Source organism: Sminthopsis crassicaudata, chromosome 5 (assembly GCF_048593235.1).
Source record: "Sminthopsis crassicaudata isolate SCR6 chromosome 5, ASM4859323v1, whole genome shotgun sequence".
NCBI classification, from domain to species: Eukaryota; Metazoa; Chordata; class Mammalia; order Dasyuromorphia; family Dasyuridae; genus Sminthopsis; species Sminthopsis crassicaudata.
The window spans coordinates 207,655,693-207,675,065 of record NC_133621.1 but is presented as its reverse complement, the minus strand read 5'-3'; the positions used below and the strand labels follow the sequence as shown (position 1 = coordinate 207,675,065).

Genomic DNA, 19,373 nt, shown 5'->3' with positions numbered 1-19,373 from the left:
ACGGACATTAACAAATACCAAGGTATACCAAGACTTAATTTGAGGAATTGGACACAATTAATTTCGCTGATTCAAGGAACTTCTACCAATGTAATACTGCAACTTTGGTGCATTTTATTGTTTTATAGAGTAGCCTGGGGTACTGAGAGATTAAGTGGATTGCCCAGAGTCACACAACCAGTATGTGACTAGGGAGACTTGAATTTCTGAGCCTGGCTTTCTCTCAGCCTTTCAGAAGGAACTTTGCTGGAACTCTGTCTTCCCAGAAATCAGTTGGAGTCAGGATCACCAAAAGTCTTTATTCTTGGACTTTTACGGCCCCAGTCAGGGGATTTGATCTAGCAATCTCCATACCTCCTTCCTCTTTCTCCACAGCCAGGAGAATTCCTTAATCTCCTCTCCTACTCCACCCACACAAGTCCCTCCCCCTTCTTTGTCCACACCCACCAATCGAGCTAGCACTGAATAGTTGGGGAGGGTTATCCTTCAAACATCAATAGAGAATTATCCAATTGGCAATTAGTCTCACATGCTCCATTATCCAAGTGCATTTGCTCAGTTCTAGCCCTTTACAGAATTTAAAATGTATTACCAAAGATTATGAAGTCTTGGGCAATAAACTAAAGACTAGGGTGGAGAATGTTTTCCTCACAATTAATGTCTAATCCTGGATTGGCCCACTCACTCTACTGACCCTCTATGCTTTTGTTGAACATAAAGTTATTGAATTAATTAAACGGACACAGGCTGAACAATCATAACAAAACATTCCCCTCATAAACGTGGGACACCATCTCCACCCCTTTCTTTTCCTCCCTCCCCTCCTATCTCCACCATTTCCTTCCCTTTCTCTTTTCTCCCCCTTTTCCTTTCTTCTTTATTCTCTACCTTTTCAAGTTTTCTCTTCCTCTCCTTTTCTTTCTTCTCCCTTCTTTTTACTCACATTTCCTTTTCTTCTCTTCCTCTCTCTTTTTTCTCCATTATTCCCTTCCTCTTCTCTCCTTTCTTTACTCCTTCCTGCTTTTTCATCTTCTTATTTCCTTTTTCCCACTTTCCATCTTTTTCTCTCCCAACACTGCTTCTTTTTACTCTCCCTTTTCTCCCCTCCCCGTATTTCTCCCCTTCCTTCTCTTCTCATTTCCCCGCTTTTTTCCCTTTTCCCTTTCTCCCTTTTCTTTTCTCTTTTTTTCTGCCCTTCCTTCTCTTCTCCCCTCCCCATTCTTTACTCCTCTTCTTCCTGCCTTTTCTTCTTTGTCCCCCCCCTTCTCTTCGCATTCTCCTTTTCTTCATTCCTCCCTCTTTTTCCTCCCCAACTCTACCTTCCCATTTCGGTCTAAGCCCGCGAGCGAACACTAGTCTGCACTTCCCACTTAGCTCACTGAGGGTAAGGATAGTTTCACTTGTTTCCCCAGTGTGAAACTCTATCTAAGGTTGCCACGCCCCCCGACTCCCTATTTGGGGCGGAGCCTCTTGCCTACACTCTTCCCGCCTCCCCATTTCCCGGGGATCCCCCCGCAGGGCGGTGCCTGAAGGTTGAAGAACCACAGCGGGAGGGCTCTTCTGAGAAGCTGAAAGCACAGGCCACGTGATCCTAGAGACTCCGAGCGCCCAGTCCCGAGTCTCCCTCAGAATCCCACTCAGTCCCGCTTACTCTCCAGAAGAGGGCGTGGCCAATGTGCGCTCTCTGATTGGCTGAGAGGCTCGGCGCCCTCGTTGATTGGCCAGACGACTCTGCGTCTAGGTGCGCGCCGCATCTATTTTGGTTCAGGCGCCAAAGGCTGGGGGTGTATCGCTCGCTGCGCTTTCGCTACCCCGAGGATGGGGGACCGGTTACTGCTGCAGGGCCGCTTGTTGCCGGACAAAACCCCGCTAACGTACGAAGACGAGGAGGAGGAGATGGGGCTGGACGAGGAGGAAGAGGAGCCGTTCTTTGTGGACGCGGAGGAGCTGTACGCGGAAGGGCTGAGGTCGGGCGGCCTCCCCGCGCGCCAATGGGGTAAAACAGACCGGAGACCCGAGCTTGAAGGGCGGGGGGCGGCGGGGATAGAGCGCCGAGTCCGGAACCGCCGAGCTCAGTTCTGATACTTAGCTGTGGGCAGTGCCTCTAAACGAACACGCTCCGTTCTGGGCCGCAGTGTCCTCCTCTGTGAAACAAGAGGGTCCCGAATGCGCGTCTCCCGACGTCCCTTCGGCTCCGGAGCCGGGAAACTGTGAATTCTGTCTCTCCGTCTCACTTTTCCTGTCTGAGAAACGGGCTAAGCATCCCTGTGCTAGTGAGCGCCCGCGTTTGTGTGAAATAGGCGCAAACAGCACCACGGAAAGACTCGGCACGGCACGCTTTTGCGGTATGCGCTTAGTAAATAGAACACAAAGGCACACACAGAACAGGGGGAGCGTGCTCAAAGTGGGCCCAAATGGAGGCCTGGTTCCGGGCAAAGTGGGCGGAAACTCACCTGTGAGAGCGGGGAGTCCGGGACCGCGAGCGGGTGAGGAGGTGTTGTACCTGGGACTTGGCCGTGGCAGCCCGCTGGCTTCTCATGATGACGTCAGGGATAGATTTTCCCCCCCCTTCCCAAACCCACGTTCCCATTGAAAGGGCCTCCCAAAAATCTTTTGCAGGTTTAAGCATTTCTGTTTATTGAAGTGTAGGCTCCTTGAAGTCATTAGTAATTTAACCCATTTCAGATTGCTTGCTGTCTTTGGAGGGAGGAGGGAAGGACAAATTTGGAACAGGTTTTGCAAAGGTGAATGTTGAACTCTTTGCATGTATTTGGAAAAGTAAAATCCTATTTTAAAAAAATGGCAAACACAAAAAAATAAGTCACAAGCCAAGTAAATATAGAGAAGTGGACAAAGACAACACTATTCAAGAAGAGGCCTGGTCTTAGGCAAAGAAAAAGAAACTTGTCCTATCAGGGCTGGAAAAGCCAGTGGTCCAAGTGGGGGGCGGGAATGAAGATGACTGCTAGAGTATAAAAAATTCATTGAGGAGATGGCCAAAAATACTTCTAGAAAGGACTTGTCCCTTGTTTGCTCTATGGATTTTTACTTCTATTCATCTTGAAAACGCTCCTTTCCCAGGCCACCTTTCCCTTAGACCTGCGTAAAGGTCTGTCAGGATGTCCCAAAGTCTTAGACCTGCGTAAAGGTATTGCTCAGGGACTTTAGAGATTTTCTGTGTTTGTTTTATTTTCATTGGGATGTAAACTTCTGGAGGGCTGGAAATGTCTCCCTTTTTTCCTGGCCCTAGTGCTATAATAGGCAGATTCTTGCTATTTGACATGCTTTTCATTCTCTCAGCCATCCATTCATTCTTAAGTTTATCTGCTTTCTGATTGGATTATAAAGGAATGGAAATGAAACAATATTTATTGGTGTATCTGAATGGATCCCTGTGAAGTTGGAAAGAAACTTTTACTTAATCCCCTCATCTACTGATGAGGAAATGGACTCAGAGAAGTGTAAGTAATTTGGCCCTTAACTAAGGACACTTGGGTCAGTTTGGTGCAGTGAGAAATGAGGACTTAGGTGTGAATTTCAGAGTTTGGACTCTGGCTTTAAAGCAAAACAAGCATCAGTTAATCAACAAATATTAATTCGAGGACATGTATATGCCAATTACTGTGCTAGCCCCTGAGGATGGAAAGATAAAAAGAAAATGTCTCTGTCCTCAAGAAGTTTAGCTTCAGTGGCAGAAAATAATGAGTACTCTTAGAATGGGCAAGTATATAGTTTAAATGCTGAGCCTGGAATTGGGAAAATGAGTTCAAATTCAGCTTCAGACACTAGCAGTGTAAGTCATTTAAAAGCTTGCCTCCTCAATCTGCAAAATGAGGTAGAGAAGGAAATACATACTATGGTATTTTTGCCCAAAAAATGCCAAATGAAAAATGATTCAAAAAGAAAGAAACCCTTGAGAATAAGTATATGCGAATTGAACAAAAATTGCTATTTTCTACCATGTTAATGAATATCTATTCTCAAGTTTTTTGAGCAAAGGACTGACTTGATTGGACATGATTCTTTTGGATAATTTCACCAGTTGTTTGACAATGGATTGGAGAGAAGAAAAAACTGTTACAGTATGAGGGAACCAATGAGAAAGCAGTTAAAATCTGCTGATTTAAAATCTGATGAGGATCTGGGGTAGTTGTGATTTGAGAATAGAGATAAGCTAAGAGAGTTGCCGAGGTGGCAGCCACAAAATTTGTGACTCCTAATTTGGTTCTGAGTTTTCAAAGAAGAAATAGGGAAATAAGGAGACAAGTTGCTTTGGGAATAATTGATTAATGTGACTGATCCTTGTTTTCTCATTTGTAAAATGAACTGTAGTTAAAACATTATGGATTTAGACCTGAAGAATTCTTAATTTATGGTCTAGTGGAAAATGTAATGGAGTTAACGAATTTGGATTTGAATCGTTTCTGTCTCTACTTCCCTGAATGTTCTTGGGCAAGGGGCCAAGTTACTGGGTCCATTTCCTAATCTGTAAAATAAGGGTGTTCTTTCCAAATCTAAAACCATAATCCTGTGAATTGCATTTTATATTTATTCTGCCTTTATGCATATGGTTTCTCATTTTCCTATGAAAAGCTGTTTTTTAAAGATTGTTTATTTGTTGGAAAGGTTGAATACAGGAGAATAAATATCTGATAAAAAAAAAATCAGTGACTAATTTTATATTTTGTTCTGTTTTTGCATATAATTCCCTGAACCTTAAAGTTCAATACATTGAAATTTATAGTCAATTAAAAAAAAAACATTATTTGAAGAAAGTCCTAAATTAGCTGATAATAATACTTATGTTTGTGTTATTTTAAAAGTTATAATTGAAGATGAAAATACCACAAAGAAGGTTCGAGTGTTTGGACGGTTTCCATTGATTGGTCCTTGGTGGAAAGTTAAAGTAAAAGTAAAATCTGTGAGATCCCAGTACTTTACCCTTGGATTGCCATCTTACTTTTTACAGACAGATTTATCCAGTCAAAGAGATATTTGTGCACTTTTTCTTAAGGAATGTGAATTTCCAGAAAATTTTAGATCAGACTTTTTAAAGTGGGTATATAAAAGATCAAGTTTTCACAACTTAAGCTTTGCAAATCTTCAAGAAGCACTCGAAGATTTTGAAGAACAACAAAAAGAATTTTCACGGAGAACAAATGAAAATTCTTCACAGGAAAAAAATCAAAATGTGCTGAATAAAAATCCAAGTAAGTGTAAATTTAAAATCAGATTCAAGTCGGGCCATTATTGCAATTGAGGACTATAATGTCTCAGGCTTTATTAACATAATCTAAAATATGTCGTTCCTTTTGGAAGCACAGCATATGTATAAGTTTATGGGAGGGAGAGGGGAGTCTGTTTGGTGTGGGAGAGTCCTATTATGGGAAAAGAGAAAATAAATTTCAATAGAAAAATGAATATAGTTAAATATAAATATAAACTCATTACAGTAAAACTTCATTACCAAAAACCATTTCGTATCATCAAATATATGAGATCTGGAAATAAGTAAAAAAGACTATTCAGCAGCCTAAGTAGATGATTGAAAGTCATATATGTATTTAAATGAATTTTTAGATGCAAGTTTTTATCTTTGTGGAGTTAAATACCCAAATCTAATAGAAATTGTGTTTGAATCTTTTGAGTCTTTTAATTGAATTAATTGCATTTGGGTGTCAGTCAATTATATCATCGGGAGAGTAGAAAGGGAAAACCAAAAAATAAATTTCTGCTTTAGAAAAATGCAATGTATTTTATGTACAGAATGAAAACTTGGAATTTTCAGATGACCAAAAGGTGAACAATATGACTTGTCATTGACTAGTATAAATCCACTGTTACATTTAGCAATTTTCTCCTTAATTTTGATTACTTCATTCAGCAGTATAAAATAATGCTTTGACTTACTATGTTTTTGTTTATTTGGGGTTTTTTTGTACAAATGATGTCCATTGTAGAAAATTGTAAAACTCTTGCTTTACTTTGTCTTTAACTGGTTTCATTTCTTTTGGTCTCCTATAGTTGCTTTAAAAATTGTAATGAGAGCTTTGAAGTTTCCAAGAATAATGGAATTCATTCCAATCCTTCTGCCCCGCCATTTTCACAATCTTCTGAACCTAGAACATCCTAAGAGCTTATTCAGAGACCTGGAAAAAATTCTAAATACATGTCCATGGAAACTTGGCTTTAGTAGAGTAAGTAGGATATAAACTTTGATGCTGGACTGATTTCTGTGATCTTTGTCAAAATTGGGCTAAGATTTGTCAGTGTTGTGTAAAGAGCTCCAAACATTTGTTTCTTGTTTCTAGAATTGATATGACTAATATAGGAATCCCTTAATAGCCAGTCTACCAACCTCCCTCTATTTTACTAGATTGTTCCTCAGAGAGGATACCTTATCTCTCACTTGGACCATATTCAAAATCTTTCCAACAAGATATAACCTACCACGCTGGAATTCTGATGACATAACTTTTGTGAATAACAATAATAATTGTGTTTGTATAATACCATAAAGTTTTTAATGTACTTTAATTATATTCTTATTTTATTCTCTTATAATGCTGTGATATGTATGCTATTGTTATGTTAATTTTACAGATGAATACATTGAGGTAGAAAGTGTTTAAATCAAAAAGTATTTAGTCAAAAAACATTTAAGTGTGTGCCACAGAACTGTGCTATGTGCCGGACTTGGCTAGGGTTGCATAAGTAGCAAGTTACTCAGGTAGACTTTGAATTTATTTAATTTTTCCTGACTTCCAAGTCCAGTACTCTGCCACTGTATCAAGATGCCTTCTTTCTCAATCACAAATTTCTCTGATTTTCTTTTTTGAAGTTGCTCATTATTTAAATGTTGCAATCTCTTCACAACCATTATGCCCTTTTCCATCACCCTTTATGTGATACTCATTTTAAATTCTCTGGCGATTGTAATATTCCATGTCCATGCAACATTTGTAGATTATTAGTTTTAAAATGATACATTCTGCAGTCATGTTTGATTAGTCCCAATAATATTCTCTTGTGATTTTTTTTTTTTAAGGTAAACTAAACTAAAAAATTAATTTTGTGTAGGAATGTAAGTGAGAAAAAAGGGAGGGGGAAATATAATTTGGTCATAGAAGGAATTTGGTAGGACTCCTTCAATCCCTATTTTTTCAAATAGTTTACATAGCATTGGAGTTAGTTGTTCTTTAAATGTTTGGTAGAATTCACCTGTAAATCCATCTGGTCCTGGGGACTTTTTCTTAGGAAGTTGGTTAATAGCTTGGTCTATTTCTTTTTCTGAGATGGGACTATTTAGACTACTTACTTCTTCCTCTGTTAATCTGGGCAAGCTATATTTTTGAAGGTATTCTTCCATTTCATTTAAGTTATCGAATTTATCGGCATAAAGTTGAGCAAAGTAGCTTCTAACTATTGTTCTAATTTCCTCTTCATTAGTGGTGAGTTCACCCTTTTCATTTTTAAGACTATCAATTTGCTTTTTCTCTTTCCTTTTTTTAATCAGGTTTACTAAGGGTTTGTCTATTTTGTTGGTTTTTTCATAAAACCAACTCTTAGTTTTATTAATTAATTCAATAGTTTTTTTACTTTCAATTTTATTAATCTCACCTTTTATTTTTTGAATTTCAAGTTTTGTGTTTGTCTGGGGGTTTTTAATTTGTTCCTTTTCTAGCAATTTTAGTTGTAAACCCAATTCGTTGGCCCTCTCTTTCTCTATTTTATGCAGGTAGGCCTGTAGAGATATAAAACTTCCCCTAATTACTGCTTTGGCTGTATCCCACACATTTTGGTATGATGTCTCATTATTGTCATTTTCTTGGGTGAAGTTATTAATTATGTCTATGATTTGCTGTTTTACCCAATCATTCTTTAGTATAAGATTATTTAGTTTCCAATTATTTTTTGGTCTATTTTCCCCTGGCTTTTTATTAAATGTTATTTTGATTGCATTATGGTCTGAAAAGGATGCATTTACTATTTCTGCCTTACTGCATTTGATTTTGAGGTTTTTATGCCCTAGTATATGATCAATTTTTGTATAGGTTCCATGAACTGCTGAGAAGAAAGTATATTCCTTTCTGTCTCCATTTAGCTTTCGCCAAAGATCTATCATATCAAACTTTTCTAGTATTCTATTTACCTCTTTGACTTCTTTCTTATTTATTTTGTGGTTTGATTTATCTAATTCTGAGAGTGCAAGGTTGAGATCTCCCGCTATTATAGTTTTGCTATCTATTTCCTCTTGCAGCTCTCTTAATTTCTCTTTTAAGAATTTAGATGCTGCACCACTTGGTGCATACATGTTTAATATTGATACTGCTTCACTATTGATGCTTCCCTTTAGCAGGATATAATGCCCTTCCTTATCTCTTTTAATTAGATCAATTTTTGTTTTTGCGGAAATATAATTTGGGAAGAAGAATATGGAGAGAAGAAGAATTGCTAGGAGCAAGAGATAGCAAGATGAGTAAATCCAGAGGGTGAGAGAACAGAGAGGTCTAAGGGATAAGTGGGATTGTAGACCATAATTGTAGGAATTAATAGTCTTTATTTTGATAAGATGAGGCAATTGATATAAAGAAAAGAGTGGATCCTCAGCTGTAAAGACCTAGAGACCTTAGACAAATCTCTTTTTTCAGAAGGCACTTCTTTTCCTTATACAATTTCTGTCTTCTTTCTAGAGGCCTCTAAGCAACATAACTTTTTGAATTCCCCTTCCTTTTTCACCTCATAATCCCTCTATTCTCCCACCAGTAGTGCTTTCTTTCCCAATTTATTTTGAAGTAAATTATTTTATGTTTATTTGTATTCTTTATTTTGCATGTTGTATAAATATATATGTATGTCCTTGTCTCCCCTCTTCAAAAGTAAGCTTCTGTTGAGAAGTGATTGTTTCATTCCTCATGTTTTTATTTCCAGTACTCACCACAGTGCTTAACTCCTAGTAGCTATTTAATAAATATTTGCTGATTGACAATAATAACATTGTAAAACAAGATTTTGTGGTATTTTTCAAACTTTAAATTGACATATAAGTGTAATCTATTATTGTAGCGGGATAATAAGAATATTTAGAGGGGAATAAGATGTAAAAAAAACAAAAACAACCCTATGATCAAAGAAAAGCCATGTTTTGAAGAGCTTTGAATGACAGGAATCTATATTTGACCTTGGTATAAAAGAGCCAGTAGAGCTTATTGAGTAGAAGAATGACATGGTCAGGAAGATTAATTTGACAACTGGAGTGGAGCATGGACTGGAGTAGGGAGACAACAAAAGGTTGTTGCTGTAGTCTGAGTAAGAAATGATAAGGATTTGAAACACTATGGCGGCTACATGAATGGAGACAAGGAAATATTTAGGGGAGATACTGTGAAGGTAGAAATAGTGAGATTTGACGATAGAATGGATATATAAGGTGAAGGAGAAAGGAGTTGAGGATGATAGTGAGGATGTAGGCCTTACTGCTTGGAAGAATTATCATCAAAGTGAGAGACTTACATATAGAAAGAAAAGTGAAGGGAGTCCAGGACAGTCTTGGGGACCACTCATAATGCATAGGCACAACATGGATGAATAACCAGTCAAGGAAGGTGAGAATTGATTGACTGATCTTATTTGTTGCCTTTCTCTTTAAGTTGCTGCAAAAATAAGCTCTAATTTACTGGACTGGTCACATCATTCCTCAGCTGAAAACCTGGTAGTACAGGGATTCTTATTTTTTGTATGGTCATAGACCTTTTGGCACTCTTGTGAAGTCTAATGGAACCTTTCCTAGTTAGTGGAAGCATTTACTAAGAACCTGCCCTGTACCAGACACTATGCTAAACTCTAGGGGTATAGAGAAAGGCAAAAGAGTGTTTATCCCTCTTAAGGAAGGTCACAATGTATTGGAGGAGCAACATGCAAGCACTCATGTACAAACAAGATCTTTACAGGATAAATCAGGGGTAATCTCAGGAAAGCAGTAAGATTTGAGGGGTACTTGGAAAGGTTTCTTGTAAAAGATGAGGCTTAGTGTAGAGCTAGGGAAGCCAGGAGGAGGTGGAAATGAGGAGCAAAAGAGCAGGAAGGGACGAGATTATGAAGGACTTAAAGACATCTCAAAAGGATATCATATTTTTGATCTTTTAGACAGATAATAGGGAGCCACTGGAGTTGAATGACTAGAAGGATGATGTGGTCAAACCTGTATGATAGGATAATTTGATAATTGAATAGAAAATGGACAGATTGGGGGGAGACGAGGTAGAAAGACCAGTCAGAAGGTTATTGTAGTCAGCTGTTAGGTAATGAGAGCTTGCATTGATTGAATAGGGGAGTTGTTCAAGAGAGTGAGGACTTAATGATAAAATCTAGGTTGTAAACCAAGAATCGTTCTAAGAAAAATACATGAAGTAAAATGCAGAGAATTGCAAAGGAAACCAGTTATAATGTAATATGGTTAAAATATTGGGGAAAAGTTACAATACAAATACAAACTTAGAAGCCTTATTCTGATTCCATCTAACCTATTTTTTTAGTCTTCATTGTTTTTTTGTTGCTGAATTTATATATGCAGTTCCCCATATCTAACTTTTTCTATATATACTTAAATGATTTTCTAACACCAAAAATTCTATCTCAGTCACATTGATTTAACATTTAATAGGGTAAGGCAATATGGTTCTTGAGCAAAGAGTCCAGGAATAGGGGATGGAGGGTAGTGGTGATGATTGGTGGTCATGGTCAGCTGGCTTGCCTTACTCATTCTAATCCCTGTCTCTCTTTTGTTGCTCTTGCATAGGTGTTTTTAGAGGGTTGTATTAGATGTTCTTTAAAGTTCTTTTCCATCTTTAAAACCGAAGAATTTATAATTTTAAATCACCGAAAAACTAATCCATTTTTTAAAAATGAAAAAAAAGAGTTTGCCTAAATAAGGCTAAGTTTTCCATCAAACATGTTGGAATATATGTATCATTTATTTTTATATTGATAAAATAAATTTTACAAAGGAGGCTTTGTAAACCAAACAATGTTTGTTCCTTTGAACTGGTACTGGATATGAATTATAGGCTAATTGTAGGCATAAGAGAATAAGGTATTTTTTTTTTTTAACCAGATAACTCATTCTTTTGTCTTTTCCTTTGCCCCCTCTTGTGCTGTCTCTTATGTGGCTGTTATTCCAGCTTATTCTATTTCTTCTTAATGGCAACAATATCATCATCATAAGATTTAAAGATTTGAAGGACACACCCTTCCTTCTACTAATACTCCATAATGTAATTGTTATGGGATTGTTTGTTTGGTAGATCCAACATCTGCTAATTTTCCCCTAAAAGGCAAAAATCCTTTCTTAACACTTGATTTGATCAAAAGACTTAACTCCAACTGTTGCTATACATTCTTGGTGCCTAAGTACAAAAACTCAATAGATGAGGAATTTTTAGTCCCTGAGTCTTGATCATGCTTCTAAGCTGATGCTTATTACTATGACAGATGTGGAGATAGGAGAGCTGCACCCAAATAAGTTTGAGCCAGGTCCTTTCTGGCTTTTATTAAATAACCTTTTTTGTTGTTTTTATGGTTTTTTGAGTATCTGATTTCATTTTGATTCTGAGCCTGAACCTTCACTGATCTGAGTTAGACTTGCCTCAGATTTAGGAGCCTCTTAAATATATATATAAAACATGTTTAAAAAAAAAAGTGATGTTTTTGATGAGTTTTCTTTTGTTAAAATTAGTATAAATGATGTAATGTTCCATGATATGACCTGTAAATGTTTAGAAAGAAATAGATTTCTGGGAAAACATTTTTATATTCAAGGGTTCTGATAAAGGACTCATTTCTAAAATATATAGAGAATTGATTCAAATGTATAAGAATTCAAGCTGTTCTCCAATTGATAAATGATCAAAGGATATGAACAATTTTCAGATGAAGAAATTGAAACCATTTCTAGTCAGTCATATGAAAAGATGCTTTAAAACACTTTTGATCAGAGAAATGCTAGTTAAGACAACTCTGAGGCACCATTCCACACCTCTCAAATTGACAGGAAAAGATGAATGTTGGAAGGGATATAGGAAAACTGGAACACTAATACATTGTTAGTGGAGTTGTGAACTGATCCGACTATTCTGGAGAACCAAAGAGCTATCAAATTGTGCATACCCTTTGATCCAACAGTGTTTCTATTAGGTTTATATCCCAAAGAGATCTTAAAGGAGGGAAAAGGACTCATATGTGCAGAAATGTTTGTGGCAGCCCTTTTTGTAGTGACAAGAAACTGGAAACTGAGTGGATGCCCATTAATTGGAGAATGACTGAATAAGTTATGGTATATGAATATTGTGGAATATTATTTTATAATAAACAGCAGGATGATTTTAGAGAGGCATAGAGAGAAAGTGAAATGAGCAGAAGCAGGAAATCATTGCACATGACAAGATTATATGATGCTCAATTCTTTTTTTATATATATTACTGTTTGAAAATGTTTATTAATTTTATAATTATAACATTTTTTTCTGACAGTACATATGCATGGGTAATTTTTTACAACATTATCCCTTGCACTCCCTTCTGTTCCGAATTTTCCCCTCCTTCCCTCCACCCCCTCCCCTAGATGGCAGGCATTCCTATACATGTTAAATATATTATAGTATATCCTAGATACAATATATGTGTGCAGAACCGAATTTTTTTTGTTGCACAGGAAGAATTAGATTCAGAAGGTAAAAGTAATCTGGAAAGAAAAACAAAAATGCAAACAGTTTACACTCATTTCCCAGTGTTCCTTCTCTGGGTGTAGCTGATTCTGTCCATCATTGATCAATTGGATCTGAATTAGATCTTCTCTTTGTTGAAGATATCCACTTCCATCAGAATACATCCTCATACAGTGTCTTTGTTGAAGTGTATAAAGATCTCCTGGTTCTTCTTATTTCACTAAGCATCAGTTTATGTAAGTTTCTCCAAGACTCTATGTATTCATGTGATGCTCAGTTCTTTTTTTTTTTTTTTTTTTTTTATTCATTTTTCCAAATTATCCCCTCCCTCCCTCCACTCCCTCCCCCCCGATGACAGGTAATCCCATACATTTTACATGCGTTACAATATAACCTAGATACAATATATGTGTGTAAATACCATTTTCTTGTTGCACATTAATTATTAGCTTCCGAAGGTATAAGTAACCTGGGTAGATACACAGTAGTGCTAACAATTTACATTCACTTCCGTAATGCTCAGTTCTGATGGATGTGGCTCTTTTCAACAATGAGATGATTCAGGCCAGTTCCAATGATTTTGTAAATGAAGAGAACCATCTATACCCAAAGAGAGGACTATGGGAACTGAGGGTGGATCACAACATAGTATTTTCAGTCTTTGTTGTTGTTTGCATTTTTTTCTTTCTCAGTTTTTCCTTTTTGATCTTATTTTTCTTGTGCAGCAAGATACTTATACGTATCCATATATTATTTATACGTATGCATATATTGGATTTAACATATTTTTAACATGTTTAACATACATTGGATTATTTGCTATCTAGGAGAGGGGGTGGGAGAAGTGAGGGGAAAATTTGGAACACAAGGTTTTGCAAAGCTTGGTGCTGAAAAATTATACATGCATATGTTTGAAAATAAAAAGCTTTAATAAAGAAAAGAAATAGGTTTTATTATGTTATATTTTATAAAAGAACTTAGATTTTTTGTTCTGCTTGTATTTTTTCCCTAAAGATAATCTACAGAGAATTGAAGCTTAGTGGCTGTGAAGCAACGTGGTTGGCATTTTGTCAGTGTGAATTTCTTTTCCAAAAAATGAATAATTTGGAGAAGAATGCATTAATAACGTATAATAAACTTAAACAGATGTGTAGAGAATATGGACACACTTATATTAAAGAAGGTGAATTAACTTCTAAGTTGTCTGGGAAGGTATCATTTCAAGATGTTTGGTCTTCTCTGAAATTTCTAAAAGACAATGGGATAGTGACAAATGAGAGAGAATGTATCTTTCTCAGTGATCTTTATGAAGCTGAAAGAGATGTTGCTGATTTGATACATGACCTTATGATATCACCATCATGGAATTTAAAAGTGGATGTGAAAGAAGTTCTTGCATCTATGGAGACCAGAAAATCTAAGTATGGAGAAGGAGATGATGCAGTGAACACCAGTAAACCTCAGGAAGAAAAAGTAGACAGTGATGGTCATGTTTTGGACATGCAGAGCAATAGTAGCCAAGTTTTTCATTCTGATGAAAATGAAATTGGTTTTGAAAGGCCAAACCAAGGACAACTGGATCAGGATCAGGTGGCTGCCCTTGAAATGATTTGTTCTAATGCAGTGACAGTTGTCAGCGGGAAAGGTGGCTGTGGAAAAACCACAATTGTTAGTCATCTCTTTAAATATGTGGAGCAAATGGAAGAGACAGAAGTTTGGAAAGCTTGTAAAGACTTTGAGCAAGATCTAGATGCACCAGAAGAATGGAACACCTTTGTTCATCAAAGTGAATGCAATTATAATAAGTGTGTTGAAGTATTACTCACAGCACCCACTGGTAAAGCTGCTAGCTTACTGAGAGAAAAGACTTGCCTTGCTGCTTATACATTACATCAGGTGAAAATGTCTTTTCTTTTCTATACCAATATGAAAATTGCCTCACTAATAGAGCGAGTAATTATTCCAGTTGATGGTCAGGTGGATTTTTTGGTAATAGATCGTGTTCTTAGATTAGAATCAGGAATCTAAATTTGGAAGAGACATTAGACTTAGAAGGTTGAACTAAACTATAGGATGAGGAAGTTAAATATTTTGGGGAAAAGTAAGCTAAAAATCGGCCCTTGGAAATTAAGTAGGGTTTAGCTAGTTATAGGAAGAGAGTATTTCAGGTCAATCTGAGAGAAATATTTAGTGGCAAGTTTTATTAGCAACTTGGGTAGTGGAATTCTTGACTGAACATTTGAAGTTGGGAGGATATCTAATATGTCTTGACAGAGTCAGGATCTAAAACAATTTTAATAGGCTAGAATTATAGGTTAAAACTAATAAGATGGGGATAGCAAGGTGGCACAGTGGGTAGAGCACCTGAAGTCAGGAGGACCTGAGTTCAAATCTGGCCTCAGACACTTAACACTTCCTAGCTATGTTGACCTTGGACAAGGCACTTAACCCCAATTACCTCAGTGGAAAAAAATGAACAGACTAATAATATGAATTATAATAAGAGCAAATATCCATTTCTACACTTGAGTTAAAAAAAAAATTTGCTCCACAGGAGGGTGGAAGCATAGTTAAACAATTGTTAGTGTGGAAAAGACCCGAGTGTTTTTTTTTACTAGATAGCAAATTGAGGGTGAAACAATGACATGATATAATGCCAAAACCCCCTTAATATCATTTTCAGGTGCCTTCAAAGAGGCATAGTGTCCAGAATGCTGGTGGTTCATATTCTTTGATTTAATTTACCCCTGACAAGTAGTGTTTAGTTCTGGGAGCCACATTGGGAAGGATGTTGCCTAGCTGCATTCAGATGAAGTGTATCGAAAATGGGAGAGGAGTGGGAGCCATGTTATATGAGCTTTAATCAGGTATCAGAAGAGGGAAATTAAATTTAGGGAAGACTTTAGTGGGACCACAACATGCATATTGCTAGAATTATATCAAGGATTGTCATTTAGAGGAATTCTACTTGCTAAACTGAATACCAGCAGGACAGCATTAGTAACAGTAGTCAACATTGTAGAGAAGCAATATCAGTCTGATGAAGGGAAAAAATTTCTAATGAGTATATCCAAATGTAAAGTGGTCTGGTTTTCTAGTTAGGTAATTGGTTCTCCAAGCAAAGAAGTCTTCACAAAGTAGCAAGATGATATGGGAGAGATTTCTTGTTAAGATATAGATTAGATTGGATGATCTGAGGTCCTTTTTAAGTGATATTTTGTAATTCAGGTGAGAGAAGAGCATAAGCAAGTTGCATATTGACCTAAGCACAATGCTAGCACTTTGACACTTAAATAATCGATGATTTATGGTTTTCAGAATACAAAGTAATAAGAGGGAAGACCACATCTGACTTGATTGTGCTTTTTGCTCTGTGGTGCCTGCCACGTTGTAGGAAGGGGATTATAGGTAAGCTAGAGGGTTCAGAGAACAGTAATGGGCCTTGAGTTTATGTCTTATGGAGATCAATTAAAGAAACTGAGAGAAGAGAAAACTTGATAGAAGAGTGGGGTACAGTATCTTCAAATATTTAAAGGGCCCTTGTTGGGCCTATGTTTGGAGGAGCAAAGAAAGATTAGATTTATTTGACTTGTCCGCAAGGGCAAAACTAGGAGGGATTAGCAGATATTTCAGAGAAGCTTGGTTTTAGGGGAAAAAAAAATTGCTTATATTTAGAGCAATCTCAAAGTAGAATAGGCTTCTTGAGAAGTTGATAGTTGGTTCTTTATTCTCACTGGTTGACTTCTGGATGATCACTTGTCAGGGGTGATGTAGATGGGATTTCCAGCTCTTGAGATCATCTGATTCTTGTGGAGCTAGTGACATGACATTGTGACTTGACCTGGAGACATTTTTTTTTTTTTTTTAGCATATTCAGTTAATCTTTCTTGGAGAGAATTAATTAGATCTAGATATCTCATCTCCGTCAAAAATGTTAGGTTTATGAATATTGCTGTGAATGTCTATTCTCTTTCCTTCTGGTTGCTTATTTTTTGTGACCATCTGAGATGGACATGCTATGTAAGAAATGATTTTTAAATTTGTGTTAAGTTTGCTATTATATGTTTTATTTGTAGGTAAAGTACAGCTTCTATTCATGGAAGAGAACAAATCAGAAATTGGAGCACAAAATTCCATGGAAATTTTCTTCAGTCAGAGTTCTTGTTGTGGATGAAGGAAGCTTAGTTTGTGTTGCAATCTTCAGATCAGTTTTAAATTTGTTGCGTAAACATGCCAGACTTGTGAAACTGATTGTCCTTGGTAAGTTAAAAATGGTTAGTCTGAAATAAACTTTTAAATGAGTTGTAGTTTAGTGAGTTGGCAACTTTATAGTGTCCTACCCAAAAGCTACAGTGTTAGTAAGTCTAAGGTGACATCTAGATTCATTAAAACAGTTCAGTGACTATATGAATGAGAGTAGTTTGTGTTAAAGAAGAAAAGGGTATCCCCTAGCTTCCTTAAATAGGAAGATTGTGGGGGCCAAATTAGTTCCCTAGGTAAACTTTATAGGGAGAAAACTAACCCTAGCCAGGCTTCTATTTCATTTTCTCATGGAAAGTATATGAATTATCTCTCTGTTTAATTGTTTTTACAATCTGTTTTCCACCCACCCCTGCACTTCACTTTACCTGCATCACACAATTATAGTTCTTTTCTTTTGGGGGGCCTCAGAGAATCAATAGTTTTTCCTTCTTGGGCTTCTGTATTGAGTCACTGCCATGAGTAGACCTAGCAGAATCTAATCCCCTTCTATCATGCCTTGAAATATAAGCCTGTGAAATTATTTTTTTAGGTTTAGCTAGGAGTGGAAAGAATGAATGAGATCTTCCAGTTATTTCAGTTCTTTAATGTTGTTCCAAGATCTTCTGGGGTGTGTTTCTTTTATGTTCCTGATTTAGCTCTATCAATTTGACATATACATTTTTAAATTAAAGAAATTAGGCTTGGGGAATTATTTGGAAAATAACTAGTCTCCCACACTATTCTCTAGCCAGTTGTATGATTGAGTCTGATCTAGACTAGGCCTGAGTTAGGACCATAAGTGATTCAATTTGAGTTAAAATGCAATGAGGCATTCATGGACTATAAAATGCAGTAAAAAATAACCTTATAATAAGAAAATTAAGAGTTCAAATTCTGAAATTAGAAAAATAAAAAATAATCACTTTTTACTTTTATAAGTTATTGTGGTAACCAGTCATTCTCTAAGTCAGAAACTCAGGAATGACTTTTGGATAGTGAGGAATCAAGTTTAATTACTGACTCCAATTTGCACTTGATTATTGTATGTGATAAGGAGGCCAAAAGACCTCTGTCCCATCACAATCAAAAACTAATCTAACACATGTTTTTAGATCTTCCTTCAGATAATGTAGCATGCTGGAAGGGGAAAGGCAGTTTAGAGAGCAGGAGTAAAAGGGAAAGGGGAAGGAAAAGTTTAAGTATGCTTTTGCCCTCTGTTGCTGCTTCTTTCAATAGAGGGCAACAGAGCCCTATTCATAGACCACAACACTGCTCTTGCCACATCTTCTTTTGGCTTTTGAGAACATACTTCTGATGTTCCTACCTCTAATCTAATCTATTCTTTTTTGTCCTGTTTTATTATCCTTTTATTGGTAATTCTTAATGTCATATCTTAATTTTCTTCATGTTTTCTTTCTTAAAATTCTTATTTGTATCCATGGCTTTTAACTATTAATCATTTCTACTGGTAAATGAATAAAAAAACACATTAATCACTTGGCCAAGTGTGCTGAATATGCACAAAAATGGAAATGATCCCCTTAAGAAGCTTACATTCTAATATACATCTCCTCGTCTCTGTAGACCTGATTTGTCTTCTGAGACTTAGATCTGCACCTTAAAATAAGCCTCTGCTCTTGAATGTTTCACCAACATTTGAAATTAAATATATTCGAAAGCTGAACTCAATGTTTGTCCCACAAGATTGCTCCCTTCTTTTAACTTTTCTGTTTGGCAATGATATTTGACTTTCCACACTTCTCATATTCAATCATTTTTCAAAATCTGTTCATTCTACTTCTATGTCTTCTATGTCTTGATTCCACTTCTGTTTATTCACACATAAGCCATTTATTGTTAACATCTCTAAACAGTTATAGTAACTACCTAAATGGTCTTTCTACCTCTTTTCTTACCTGTTCTAGTTAGCTTTGATACTGCCATTTTAATAACCTCCCTTGTGAACAGATCTTACTTGATCACTTCTGCTCAAAATTCAGTTCAGACTTGTTAATCTGATAAGTCTGGCTCATTCTGTCCTGGGGTTTTTTTTTTGGTTTGTTTTTTTTTTTCCCCACAGTTAAATTCCAGCTGTATTACCTGTTGCATCATTTCTTTATTTGTACTCTTTCCAGTAGCTGAAACCCTAATCATTTTTTCCCCACAGAGTATATATGTTTGTGTATGTGTTTTTGTCTCTCAGAGAGCACTATGGATTCCTTGTCTGAGAGTGCTGTTGAGAAAGCAATTAATCTGTAAAAAAAAACCAAATTAGGTTTTGTTTTGTTTTTAAAAATAAACTGTACTCAATATAAGTATGTCAGTATGGTTTGGCAGATAAGAAGGCTAATGAATCTTAAGGACAGGCATAACCTCCAGACAAAATAATTGTTTCAATTTATACTAGAT

General features: G+C 36.5%; 1 protein-coding gene across 1 annotated transcript in view; it reads left to right on the top strand.

The window, feature by feature from the left end:
• Positions 1 to 1,712: 1,712 nt before the first annotated feature.
• Positions 1,713 to 19,373, top strand: part of HELB (DNA helicase B) — a 43,847-nt gene continuing 26,186 nt past the window's right edge. Inside the window, exons 1-5 of the mRNA XM_074269712.1 lie at positions 1,713 to 1,996; positions 4,824 to 5,210; positions 6,025 to 6,197; positions 13,737 to 14,618; positions 16,799 to 16,982. Coding sequence (XP_074125813.1) covers positions 1,819 to 1,996; positions 4,824 to 5,210; positions 6,025 to 6,197; positions 13,737 to 14,618; positions 16,799 to 16,982 — 1,804 coding nt within the window. The 5' untranslated portion in view covers positions 1,713 to 1,818. The remainder of the gene's footprint in view (positions 1,997 to 4,823; positions 5,211 to 6,024; positions 6,198 to 13,736; positions 14,619 to 16,798; positions 16,983 to 19,373) is intronic.